The following is a 14,578-nucleotide window of genomic DNA, read 5'->3' as shown; positions in this document are numbered from 1 at the left end:
ATATTGTAGAATTTATTTTTAGGGAATGGGATGTCCACATTTCCAAGAGAATTTTGAACTGCAAGTCCACGCAAATGACGACCATGGCGATTGTAAACCATACATTTAAGTTGGAAGACAAACACGGCCAGTCTCGCTTGGTCTATTTCCTAATTTCGTCGCCATTTAAAACATCCTAGAGCATTAACTATCATGTTGGATTTAGTGGTAAATCCAACCAAATCTTGAAACTCGTTGATTTATGTAAAGGAAAGCCAGCGAATAGTTCCAAATCATTCAATTGGCGTGTTTGTAAATACCCCGGGAAATATTTCACACATGTCAAAAGTTCGTTCACACACCTTGTTTACAAACCTAGAAGTTTGTGGTTGCATTGTTGCTCCTTTTGATCATGTTCAGATCTTAACCAAATTTTCTGGGCTGGAAGCTATCAAGACTATCATGAATATTGATGAGTTTAAAGAGGTTTAGCCAATCGGAAAGCCTCTTATATTTTTCCTCATATATACTACACAGTTAAGAAAAAGGCATAACACATGCTGATTGGTTGTATGTTCTGGCCAGGTTGTGACCTTGTCCGGGGACCTCGTGTTTAGTATGCTAGCTGGGCCAGTAGGGATCTGTCATTGCTGACAGCTGAAGGATGGCTTTTGGGGTGTAGCATTGAAGTAGGGAGAAGACAAACTTTTCTTTCACTTTTCAAGAATGAAGGAGAAAGCACAAAATCCCAAACTTGGCAAAACTACCCTAAGTACGTAAGAGCTCCAAAAACATACCCTTTTACACCAATTTTACATGAATTTGATACCCTTTTCACGTTACACACGTAATGTACCCTAGTCTGAAAAAATATCCTTTTTACGTGAATTTAAGGATGCGCCTGATACCCCCTCCACCACTACTGGATTGAATGGAGGCCATTACTAATGAAATCAATCGGGAGAAATGCTGTGGATCACAAAATTCCCTTTTAATAATATTTGATGTGGAGTACTATTAAGAAATATTACTTGTGAGGTACTTGTGTTTGTTGCATTGCATAGTTTTTATATTTGTCTCTGGTTTGCAATATATTGGTTCAACAATTTGAATCATTGAATCCAAGTAGGCCTTCTGGTAATAAAATGCAGTTGGATTGTATGCAAAATCTTCCAAAGCAAACCGGTTTTTAAAAAGCATGGTTTTCGGTGTTGTTGGGGTTTTTTTTCAAGTCCAGTTTTCATGTCTGAAAAATGCCTCTGTTGGCCTCCATAGAGCAGATCCTATCCCATGTTATACAATTCTGCAACGTCCTTTTGCACCGCCCAACCGCTCTTCCGGAATTATCATGTAAAAAGAACTAAGCCATGCTTGGGTCTGTAAATAGTGCCAAATCGGCAGAGTGCTAAAGGACCTTGCCGAATACTATAGTGAAAATATTTCACTATTTTGTATAAGAATGTAAGTTTTGAAAGTTCCAAGCATTTCATTTCAAGCTTAATTTGACTGAGTCCAAGTCGGGAAATAAAAACTAACAAAAGCATCCACCCTCCCCCCTCCACCATGCAAACACACACACATACACACACACCCCTCCATGTCAAGTCTTTGTGCAAGTTTTTCTATCACTTTAATTGCAGGTACCTATGATTCCATGCTTGCAAATCAAGACAATCACCTCCCCTATCAACCTACCTCAGCGGAAATACATCTCAATGTCGTCAAGAAGCTCCAAGAACCTCCCAAAAGACAAGATGCAAGTATGATGACCATGCAACAGAGGGATGTTAGTACTTCAATGGATAACAATGGGTTGCCATTGGACCCAGGTAAGATACTGTAAAAATTTGTTAATAATCATATGTGCTTATTAACGAGTTGCTTGAACAAGAACAATTTTTTACGGAAGTTCATTTAACTTTTTCATTTCTTTTTTTTTTCAATTTACAAATATCTGTGTTACATACACTTGTAAATTAAAGACAAGAAATGAAAAAGTTTAATAAAATACCATAAATAATTGTTTTTGTCCAAGCAATTTGTTAATAGGCATTATATGCTTATTTGCAGGGGGGCCGGCCAAGATTGACTGAATTTTGATGTCGTCATTGGTTTTACACGTAAACACAAAAATGTCTCAAATTATTCCAAAACTGTACGCATGTTATTAAGTACTATTTTATCAGTCTAAATCCGTTGAGGTTCGACAGTGAACCTCATTGTAAGTACTGTTTTTTTAATGTTTTGTATGAATAACGCACAGTATGTTTATGATATATACTTAAAATGTCCTCCACTGTGTATCACGGTTAGCGTGGTGTAATGGTAAAGTTTTCGCCTGCCACGCATAGGGTCCTGAGATCGAGTTCCACTCACTCCCGGCTACAAAATTTTTTTTCTTCACATTCATTTTGATTCCAAAAATATTTATTTTTATGTGAAAATGTATACATTCACTGAGAAATATATTTTGTGCATTTTTTTTTCTTTAACGGGCCAATAGAGCTAAAAACACAACTCGGCACGGAGCGTCCAATGTCCAGGCAGTGTTGCTGTCATATTGTCTGTTTTGTTTACGATATTGGCTGTTGCCACATGAATAATGTCGTCCACCATCGTCTGCTTATTGTGAATTTTTATGGTATGTGTTTGGTAGTACCATAGGATACGGAACATCTCACTGTTGTTAAGAAGCCCCAAGAGCCTTCCAAAAGATGAGATAATGGCAAATGACATTGCAACAAAAGCAACAGAATGTCATTTCTCCCAAATCTAGAAAAATAAAGTAGTAATGTTTTGGGATTAAAGAGAGATTATTTTGTCTTGTTTTGCAATTCAACTTTAGTCGTGTAATAAATTTTGCAAATTTTGAAGAAAAAAAAAGAAAAAAATTATTTTTGGGGTGTTTTCTGTATGCTGTGACAATCAAGCCTAAAGACTTGTACAAAGACTAATATCAGCCTGTGCACTCTTATTTTTAGCAAACACATTTTCTATTCTATTTTATGACCATTTATTAAAATTAACCTAAAAATACTATTTAATAGTAAGATTAAGAGTAATATCTCAGCCTATACTCAAGATTCTGGATGCTTAGACTTGTGCCAATTTCACTAGAAAAGTGTACAATTTCTGTTATTTTGATGATGGAAACTCTCAAAAGTCTGGATTTTTGGCATTTGATACCTACTCAAGATTTTGATGGTTCCTGGAATATGATGGACCACTCAAAAGAACTCTTATATTTAATCCAATGAGGCAGAATGAGATACAATTTACATAAGATCTGTTTGTGTATTTTTTAATGTGTAAGTCATTTTGTATTTCCCGGCATATGAAAAAGTTTGGCCGCAATATGAGCAGAAAAGTAATAGCATGAAGAGCAACATTTTTTACTGCATGACCTTGTATTATGCAAGCATGGGAAAACCCATTGTGCTCCCCATTGTTCACTCGTTATGGCTGATTGATTTCCATTGTTAGGAATCCCTGTGCACATAGAAAAAATGAGTTTTGGTGATATTTATTATTATTTTGGATCAAAAAGTGCCACCATTTGCTATCCACTAATAAACATGAATTTTATATCATCAGAAAGATAACTCTCTCAAGTGTTTATTGCAATGCGAAGAAAAATTTTAGCATGTTCCAGTGAAATGTTCTGAAATTATTTATCAAATAATTTGATCAAAAAACTTGAAAAAGAAAGAAAAATCTTATTTCCCATTGAAAATTGAAAAAGCGTACAACTTTCTTAGTAAAAAGTGCCACCTTTTCCCAAAACTCAATGGATTTATAATTTATATTATTTAAAAGTAGATATAGCAAAGTTTTTAATACCGAGCGAAGATATTTAAAAACATTTTTCATTTTCCTGTAGTGGTTGAAGATAGGTAGAAAAGTCAAAATTTTACTAGAATTTCCTGTGTTAAAAACACCTTTTGAAAGTGGCGTGAGCAGATGCACCAAAGTTTTCCATATATTTATAAAGTTATGTAACCATGTATAATTTTGGTCTACATATTATATTTTCCACAATAGTGCAATTTTTTTTCTAGCAAAATGTTATCATAGTAAGCACAGACTTTAAACAAAATAACTAAATATTTGTAGTAGACTTGCTTCAAGTAGTTTGAATACACACCAAACCCTCCCTGGTCATGTTACCATAGCGCCCTCTATTGACATGTTTGATTTCTGCTTATGCATTTAGCCCATTCATTAATTTATAATTACTTGCTGTGCATGTTGTTTAATCCTGTTGACACATTATCTATTTCAGTTTATTAGATATACAAAAACAAATATTTCAATAACTTTCTTAATATATTATAATTATCACTGTAGACTCTATTCATAAAGTATTTTTTTTAGAAAACAATAAATTTTAACACCACAGAATATATATATGTGAAAACTTATTAGACTATCTCTGGCAACAGTAATTCCTTATGCCTTAAACTAATGAGTAAGGAAAATAACGTATCTGGGTAATTCCAGATACCTTAGTAATAACTAAGAAATATTTTTCAGGGGGGACAGGTTGCCCCTGGTGTGACCCTCCTACTTTGAGGGATGCCCATGGTTAGGTGATCTTCCCCTAGAAACTAAAACAAAGGTAGAGAGAAACGTCAATTTTACCCATTGTGATGACTCCTTCCCATCTTGACAGGAGTGGGGGTGTGATTTGAGCCCCCAATCCTAATTTTATGCCAAAACATGACTTTTTACATTTTAGCCTCTCAGTTCCCTGGATTGAATGTTTATATTCATGGTTATAGGTCGACAGTCCGAAACAGGGTTGCTGATTTTCTTTTAAAAAAAATTTTTTAAATCAGTTTTTTTTAAATTTAAATCAGATTTTTTAAAAATTTAAATCAGATTTTTTTTTTATTTAAAAATCTTCTTTTTTTATTATTCCAAGAACTGCTATACCCCAGTGGAATGCTAGGCATATGCACAATCCTATCAGGAATTGACAAAAAATCAAGACACCTTTTTACATGTGAAAATTTCAAAGAAAACATTTAGTAAAATCATGGGAAAAAACCTGTTGAATTCTGCACTTTGAAGATGAATTTTTAGTAATAAGTGACACAATCTGGTCCATGGGGGCCAAAGGCGGCAAATTTGAAACTGAGATAAAGGTAAAAATATGGAGTGAAAAACAATAAAATACTTAAGAAAATAGACATCAAAAAACTTCATAACTTTAAAACCACGTATGCTAGACTTTTGGTGTTTTTTCAGTGAATGATTGCCTATTGCATGTATAATGTACAGTAACTCAATTTTCAAAAATGTCTCCTTTAGCCCCCATGGACCAGATCGTGTCACATATATAAATAACATCATAGAGGTATTGTAATTGTATCAAAAAGTTGTAAAAACATTAGAAATGAAGTAATACAGTCAATTTAAGAAAGAAATTAACTTACATTTATCAAAAGTGGTAAAAAATTAAAAAGTTGATTTAAATCAATGATTCTTTTTAAACAAAATCATGTGATTTAAATAGTGATTTAAATCAAGCAACCCTGGTCTGAAAACCCAATAACTTGGTTATAAACTCTAATCCTTGCCTAAACTTTGCCATAACCGAAGCCCTAACCCAAAACCTTACCATAACTCTAATCTTAACTTTTTCCACTATTACAGAAAAAAGCATTTCCCCACCTAACTTTATACATAAATTCATGGAAATTTTTCTTTTGTAATATTAATTTTGCAGCTATGAGATTTGGAGCACCCGCTAACCCTGTATCCCAATACACCACAGCAGCAACTGGTGTCAGTGACACAGGACATATCATTGCACCTGATATATTCTTTGGTTTAAGATTTGGGAACAAGCCGGATAGGCAACCTGTAGTCACTGAGCAGACCGTGCCAAATAAGGTATTATACATTACAATTTTGTGTACCCTTTGTAGTCCTATCATTCATTCCAAATCCATGGGCACCCAAGCATGGTGAACTAGCCAGGGATTCATAAAGGCCTGGCCAGGTTTGGTATTCAGTCCCTAATCAAACTCGGGCAATCAACCCCTGGTGGACTTTGCAGGTTTGACCCCGGCGGTCCCATCATGTTGCGCACCTAGGCAAGGCACTTTACCTCACTTGCCTTAATTCACCCAGGAAGTAGTTAGCAGATAATTACAATCTAAGTGCTAAGAGGAGCTATGCTATCAGTGGCGTGTCCAAGGGGGCTTTAATGGGTGCTGAAGCACTTTGTTAGAAATCATATAAAATCAGCCATTTTTTGGCGATTTCAGCCATTACACTCTCCGCATAACTTTGAAACCCCCTCTGAGCCCCCCGCAGGAAAAGATCCTGGACAGCTATTGCGCCGGTGTTGAAAATGATTCTTGTATATCACAGGGGCAACAAAACAAATTATTAATAAGTTCTTTGAACAAGTTGTAAGATGCTATAAAAATGCAGACATTTATATACTTATTTATCTCCATAGCATACCACAGATGCCAAAATGAAATTAGATTAAAATGAAGTTGGTAATACATGTACATCAACAACAAAAGTTATATCAATCTTTTTAAGGTATTTTTTTCTTCATTCTGTATTTAAAACAAATTAACTTGGCACTGATTCATATCGTTATTCCACATACCACAGGATACAACTAAGAGGGCTTCAGACAATGGTCGTGACTTCATCAGTGTGGTGGACATAGACTCTGACGCAATCACTGAGCTCCTCCACCAACCAGAAATAACTTCCACACACAGACCAACTGAACCAGATAGAGATAGTGAGATGGGGCAAAGGGCTGTAGACTCCAGCACAGGACCTGAGCCATCAGTTGCAGAGCTGCATTATAACGCCAGGTTTCATAGGGATGCACATCCTGAAGGTAAGAGGTTTAAGGCCAGTCAGAGCCTTCAGGCCCTATTTTTCCAGTCTTTATAGGTAAAGCCATGATTTTTCCGTGTTACAAAATTTAAATTCCGTGTTACAAATTGGACGATTCCGTGATTTTCCATTTTACATTATAAAGCACTGAAAAGTGCATACATTCCCATACAAGCATGTTTTTAAAAGTGTAATTTGTCTTATATAATTATATGTACCTTTTTACTGTAGTCTGCCCTCAACATCCCCATTAAAATTAAGCATCATCAATTGTCTTGTGTGTACTTCCGATAGCTGTATCGGACAGAATCTTGCATAGTAGGCCTAGAATAAATGCTAGAATGGATTGTTTAATGGTTGATTACTGCTAAATTATCACTTTTCTTTGTTGTTTTTTTTGCAAATCAACACAAAAGTTAGACATTTTACACAGATTTTCACTACTTTGTGGCATTTTCAAATTTCCGTTAGCAAACCCCGAATTCCGTGAATTTTTCTGTTTTTCCGTATCACGGAGAAATCATGGCTTTATTTATAGGAATTGAGTAAGGGAGCCACTGGACACATTTGTATTTCCATATGTATTGCAGTTATTGAGTTATGATTAGTCACATATTTACTCAATCAACAAATTAATTAGTTGATAAATCAATCAATCAGCAATCAATTAATAAATTTGTATGCTACATTTTCAGCTTTGTCTCCACTGAGCTCTCAGCAGATGGCAGATGACCAAGCTGGAGCAGACCCAGTGACTACAAGACTACTAGATACTACACCTAAACCTGCCCACAGGTACCAGTACATGTACTCCATAGATTTAAGCTGTTGTTTTAGATATTTTCACAGAAAAATCTCTTTAAGTGTTTCAAAAACAGAGACTGAACTATGAGTGGGAAAGATAGAAAAAGAAATAAGAAAGAATACAAGAAGACACTGAGCATATGGAGGGAGAGGGGAAAGGGAGAAAGATTCAGTGAGTACAAGAAGACACTGGGAGAGAGAGAGAGAGAGAGAAGGTAACAAGGGAGAAAGAAGGAAAAAAGTGGTAAAAAGAGAGAGATGAGAGTGGTTATATGAAGACAAGGATAAAGAGAGGGAAATGACAGAAGATGAAGGAGAGAAAGGCAGAGAGACAGAAACAAATAACCAACATGTTATCTTTTCAGTTTGAAAGCCATCAAGAATCGCAGTCAGTCCGCGCGAGACCAATCCAAGCAGCGGGTATATCAGCGGCTTGCAGAAATGGCGGAACAGTTGGACGCTATTGATGAAGTGTCTAAACATATGGATGACGATTTCAAGAATACTAAACTGGTAAGATTGCTGACATGGGCACTCAGTCCCCACACCCTCACCCCTATACACCCTCACCCCCACACACAGCCTATACACATCCCTGTATGAGTCCCAGTGTGGAGTGTGTATGACTTCTCAACCATGCTTTAAGGGGGTTCGAAACGATGTTTCTGCAAAACAGAAATAAAGTTTAACACAGTGCAACAAGTTAAACTCAATTTACCCTTGCTGAGAAATGGACCAATCCATGTTATTGTTTACCGGGTCAGATGTCAATCATTGTCATGCAGATAAATTTGTATTGTTTGGCTCGACCCGGGAACCAATGGGATTTGCCGCCTTCATGGGTTTCGGGCGTGATTAGGTGGTTATTTATTCACTGTTGGTTTTGTATTGGACACGACAACAACAAAAATCTTTGGCTACCGATTCTTAGAAATCAACAGCAACTTCATAAGACATTAACAACTGACTGATTGATGATAAAAAATCAAGCTTTGGGAAGCTTAAAATGTGCACGTTACTGCATCAATAACAAGGACACGCTGATTTTTCTACCTTGTTTCTGCTTACTGCACAACAATATAATCAGGATTCAGGTTCCGAATTTAATGCTGCGCTATGTATAATTGGTGGCGAGTTCGGCGCTGGCATGCAGTGCTAAAACTTGGAGGTAAAAAATATTGATACAGGTAGTAATATCAACATTTTGTGCACGCTTTTGTGAGCTAGCCAAGTCAGTATTCTATACAATCGTCGTGGAAAATTCCCGGAAAATTACGGTTGACTTAATCCCACTGAACAGCACAACATGCACGCAAAGCAGTCATCTTCAAGACTTCATGAAATTTGTGGTTGAGTAATTTCTGATTAGACGGAGAAATATCCGGGTGAGAATAAATTTATTTAATTTATGTATAATGCGGGAGTCGAAATTGTATTTAAATGCATCTAAATAATATTTAATGGTGTTTTCTTGCACACGAAAAGTGCTCCAAAACTTTGCAATAGTCCTGTGGCTTTACGCATTTAATATTAATGTTTGTTTACCAAGTGTGGTTCTATGAATAATTCATGAGGTGTAATTGTTATGTAGGGGCAGGGTTTTACAATGCACATGTAGCCATTATCCAAATAAGGCAAGGCGTAATAAAAGACACGCTCATTATGACGCAGGGTCCTTGAGAATTTGACATGGGCGAATCAATCGATATCCCGATTGGCAAACAATGACTTCCCATTGCAAATCAATGGCGAATTTTTCCGGTGTCATCGTATACATTTGAGCCATAGTTTTTACCGGCGAATTTGGACAAATATTACCAAAGTTACAGCAATTGTCGAATCAGTTTGTCAGCACGAAATTCGGGATGGCAAAATTTAAGCAATTTAAACTATCGCTTTTGATTAAGCGTCGGTTCATTTAAGTAGGTTTTTTTCAGCATCGGATATGTTTTTAGGGTAAAGTTGACAGTCGTATTTTAATTTGGTGCGAATTCAGTTCAAGCAGTGCCAAGAAATATTGTCAGTTTTCTTGAAATTAATGTGGTTTTCATTCAAGGGATCCCTTTTATAGTTAAAACTCAAAAATGTTGGGATCATTTGGCTTACAATTTACGTATTAAAAGCTGGAAAATCATAAGTAGAGAATTTACAGATGGTCAATTTTATGTTCCTACTTGTAAATAACAAAATCAATAAAAATAGAATAACAAAAGGGAAGATGTAAGACGATGATAATGTCGGTCAACGATTACGTGTTTGGGTTGGGAAATCCCTAATAATGATAATAGTTTTAAGTAGCAAAATATACGGTGTACAGATGATAATATTTAACGCCACTTGTAGCAAAATAGTTCACAAAGGCAATTTATTTTAGCCATAAAAAATCTGGAAAAATCCTTGTGCAATTTCCCGTCTCCCTCGTTCGTCAAAATGGGGTAAAGACAGCCCGTCACCCCTGGCGAATTTTATGATTATGCGTTTGGTAAAATTTTAGACAATTTCTAGGTGTGATTTCACCTTTTATGTTAATGCAAGCATATTTTAGGTGATAATTGTTAGTATAACATTAGCAGGCCAGGTTTTGTGGCTTATTGAAAGGAAGGGTATCATGAGTATATTTACCCTTGGATATTTACCTTCATAATGGACGATTATGTCTAAGCTTTAATACTCTGCATAAAACGTATATAATTTACATGACAGAGTCGGTAATGCATTAGTTTTGTTTGTTTGGTTGAATTTGGTTTGATTGTGGCATAATGCCTTACTTAAAAGGTAACCTAGTTTCATCCATAAAGTGGTCATATAGTGTAGGTCTAATTTTAGTCACGGGTTGTAGACAAAATGTATCGAAAAACAAGGATAGCCCCGATATGTCCCTAGACGAGAATTGTTATTGAATACTTGGATTTTGGATTTGGATTGGAAATTTGATTGGACTGGAATAGTAATGTTCTTTTCTTTGGATTTGGATTGAAGTTGGATTTAAAAATTGGATGTGAATTTAAAATGGAATAGTAATGTTCTTTTCTTTGGATTTGGATTGAAGTTGGATTTAAAAATTGGATGTGAATTTAAAATTGAAAATAAATAAATAAATAAATTAAAAAAAAAAAAAAAATGCAATGCTCTTTTTTTTTAGGATTGAATTTGGATTGAAAATTGGTTTTGGATTTGGATTGGAAATTTGATTGGACTGGAATTGTAATGTTCTTTTCTTTGGCTTTGGATTGAAGTTGGATTTAAAATTGGATGTGGATTGGAAATTGGAAAAAATAAATAAATAAATAACATTGCAACGCTCTTTTCTTTGCATTGAATTTGGATTGGAAATTTGATTGGACTGGAATTGTAATATTCTTTTCTTTGGATTTGGATTGAATTTGGATTTAAAATTGGATTAATAAATAAATAAATAAATAATTGCAATGCTCTTTTCTTTGGATTGAATTTGGATTTGGATGAAAATTGGATGTGGATTGAAAATGGAGAAGAAAAAATAAATAAATAAATAAATAATTGCAATGCTCTTTCCTTTGGATTGGATTTGGATTGAAAATTGGATTTGGATTGAAAAAAAAAAAAAATAAATAAATAAATAAATAAATAATAATAATGAAAGACCAGGGTTTATCATGTGTGTGACGGTCTGTGTGAGGGATTTTGATCATAGTGCATACCTTTTTCAACCTTGCATCCCTGGTTAGGCTTTGATCACAGGCTCAACGGGAATGTGGACGAGCTCTTCGAGTCTTTATAGAACTTGATGGTATTAGTAATGTGAAGTTCAGAAGTCAACGGTAGATTTTAGATCATAAAACTTGGTGAAGAAGGATCTTGGATAGTTTAATAATCTTGTGGTAAATCTCAGGTCAAATATTTGGATGGTGATTTAAGGAGGAGTAGTGATGAGTGCCGCAAATACATTGGTCATCGCTCTGTTGGCCACAAGGGGGTCAATTTAAAGTAAAGTAAAATAAATTGGATGGTCATGAAACCAATATAAAGATATCTAATTAGGAAAAATCGTTAAGCAGGGTCAAAGAACTAATTAATGTAGAGAAGGATTTCATGAAAAACGGGATAAAAATTAAGTAAGTAAAAGCGGATTATGTGAAAATTGGGAAAATGTGTTCTCTCATCCCTTGCATTTGTGATACAATGACAAGGATATATTGTGTCAAAGCATTTTTATTGTGGATTAAGGGTAATTAAGGCAAAGATTGCTTCAGTTTCTGGAATTAGTAATTAGTAAATGTCATATTTTGAAAGGGTTAAATGTGTATGAGAGTAGATCGCACAAATAAATTGTCATGCTTATCCACATAACACGATGGTTCATAAAAATGGTCAGGGAAAGAAATTAATACAAATTAAATATTCATCTGTCTCCTGATAACTTGTGTTGGATCACAAACAAAATCGAGGAGGTTTATTCAAGTTACACAGGGTAATTAGTATAGATGTGCTGGCAGGTTGGTTCCCATTTCTTTCTTTTTCTTTCTTTTATTTATATTGCAGGCGATACCAATGACACTTTGATGCTGGTGGTAAGAAACAAGCCTGGCCTGTATGTACATGTACACCTGGACACCCATATAATTGCTAGTGACTACTAGACTTTGTGTGAGGCGACAGTAGACTTTGACATGCACAGCGAAGCATATTGAAAATTTTGTGTCATCTGCGAAACTGAACTTACGCACGAGCAATACAAGGGAGAGCATGCATCTTTTACACAAATTGTACTGTCAGAAGTCTATTGAACCAAATAAGTTCTGAAGTTCGGAGTCCAGCTAACGAAAAAGTTAATACTTTAGGGCTTCTCTTGGTGTATATAATAGCATCGTTTGATCAACCACAGTTGAACTTTGCATGGGAATTTTAATTTGAGCATTCCTTCGATGTTGAGTAGTGGAAATTTGGAAGATGGGTTGTGCAGGATTTAGCCATGACCGGCGCTGTGGTAAGGCAACTCAGGAACAAAGGGTTGCACGTACATCGAGAGTGCTGGAATAGAATAAAATAAAGCAAGACATCAGGCAGAATGCTGTTAGCCACATTGGTCCAATATTTCTGACGCAAAATGGAATTAAACAACCCAATCACTGGGTTCTGTATGTGCGGTTGTGCGTAAGTGTACTGGCCAGTGCAAGGTGCCCTACTCGGATCACAAGGCCTATTTTCACTACACAACAGAATAACTCGATTTCTGCCCGAGATAGACGAAAAGATTTTTCAATTGGTAACTAAAAGTATGAAAGAAAGTTAACCATTGTGATGTTGATCATCAAAAGATCAAATCAACATCTTCATATATTTGAAGAAAGAAGAATTAACTTAAAGAGTCGTAAATTCATCCAACTTCGCATTGGTAGTGGACAACATATACAAAAATTTTATACAATTTCGCAGAGTTGGACGAAAACTTTAGGGGACAACATGGGAAATTTCCATTGGTCAAATGAATCTCATGGGACTTGGAATATCACTAATATCTGGATTTTTAAAAATTGATTACATTGTAAGTAAAATTGTACAAGTAACAATTTATACAGTGGTGAGCCCTCTGATATTATATTGATGTGCTTTGCGTTACGTAATAGTATGACTATACGAGGGTAGAAGTGGTTGAGTACATCACGTCAGGTGCGGTTTATATCTCAACAACACACATATTCTGTTGCACATTTGAAATTAATAACATTTAGTCAATCGTGCTTGTATTTGTTTGATTAAGTCTGTGTTAAAGGGAAGTAGGAATCAACTCCAGGTTGGCATGGGGTAGCTAGACTCTGGGGCCAAGTACTATGCCCTCATTTTTTCTAGTTTTTTTGTGAGGTTTCGCAGCCGGCTAGTTATCGCGTTGATTTCTTTCAATATCCTATTGTGACGATACAATGTATCTTGCAGCATATAGAGCCAGCATAATTTAGTAGTGTTATTGTGGAGAATTATATGGATTACAGTCAATATCCAGCAAAGAAATTATAGTGCTGTTTTATGCTAATCAGCAATTAGTGGCACAGAGCCAAACTGTGATTTATATTTCAATGTGCCAACAATAAAATCCTTCATTGAGGTTCCATTTAGTTATCAGTAGCATTATCAAACATAGGCAGATATATCACCATGTAGTTTCTGGTTTTCAAACAGACGCTCTCAAATGCGCTAGTCAACTTTTAAATATGTGCCTCATTCCATTGTGTATCATCCAGGAGCGATAGAGGAGGTTTAGGTAATGATATCCGTGCAGCAAAGTGAACAAACAAGTTTAAGGGGGGAAGGGGGGGGGGGGGAATTAACCAAGTTCCTTATAAAATAAGTCCCTTGTGTGGGGTTTTGAATTATCTTTTCTGTATTTATTTATTATGATATATGTATATGTCATAGAATGCTAACATTAAGACTTGATCCTTGTAACTTCAGGTAGACCACCTGTTGAAGAGTCTCAGGAATTCCACTTGGGAGCGTGGGATATGTATGCACCAGTACCATAATTTATTGTTGAGTTTCCAGCCATGATATTTGATGAATAATCCACGGGTTCGGGGTCAAACGCTCAGAATTTAGCCTCGGGTGGCGGCCACCAGAGTGCAAGTTTGGATCACATTTGGTTTTGCTAAAACGAGATTTTCTGCGCCTTTGGTCGTTGTTTCGCTAGAGTCTTGGGTTGGGTAATTAAGCTCGATTAGAGAATCTCCTATTATATATTTGGCAATTATCTGGCTGAGAATTTGTTTGTTTGTTTGTTTGTTTATTTGTTGTAGGTACTGGTGCGGGTCTTAAACAAAAGTCAATAAATGGTTGTCGTGTCTGATTGCCAACATGCATGCAAATTTTGCGTCCGAGTGTTTTCAATTTCTCTGTCTTGGGGTAATAAAGTTTAACACAGTGCAACAAGTTAAACTCAATTTACCCT

The 14,578-nt window shown here is 35.7% G+C and overlaps 1 protein-coding gene and 1 non-coding gene across 2 annotated transcripts in view; both read left to right on the top strand.

The window, feature by feature from the left end:
• LOC140140069 (uncharacterized) overlaps positions 1–14,578 on the top strand; it is a 154,624-nt gene that overhangs the window by 125,317 nt on the left and 14,729 nt on the right. Inside the window, exons 22-26 of the mRNA XM_072161890.1 lie at positions 1,620–1,808; positions 5,711–5,877; positions 6,616–6,853; positions 7,548–7,647; positions 8,022–8,169. Of these exons, the coding sequence (XP_072017991.1) occupies positions 1,620–1,808; positions 5,711–5,877; positions 6,616–6,853; positions 7,548–7,647; positions 8,022–8,169 (842 nt within the window). The remainder of the gene's footprint in view (positions 1–1,619; positions 1,809–5,710; positions 5,878–6,615; positions 6,854–7,547; positions 7,648–8,021; positions 8,170–14,578) is intronic.
• LOC140146907 (U12 minor spliceosomal RNA) lies at positions 4,431–4,580 on the top strand. Its single transcript, XR_011858347.1, has one exon. It is a non-coding gene; the product is annotated as a U12 minor spliceosomal RNA (small nuclear RNA).

The sequence above is a fragment of the Amphiura filiformis genome, chromosome 2, assembly GCF_039555335.1.
Source record: "Amphiura filiformis chromosome 2, Afil_fr2py, whole genome shotgun sequence".
Taxonomy (NCBI): domain Eukaryota; kingdom Metazoa; phylum Echinodermata; class Ophiuroidea; order Amphilepidida; family Amphiuridae; genus Amphiura; species Amphiura filiformis.
This window is presented reverse-complemented; position numbering and strand designations above follow the sequence as displayed.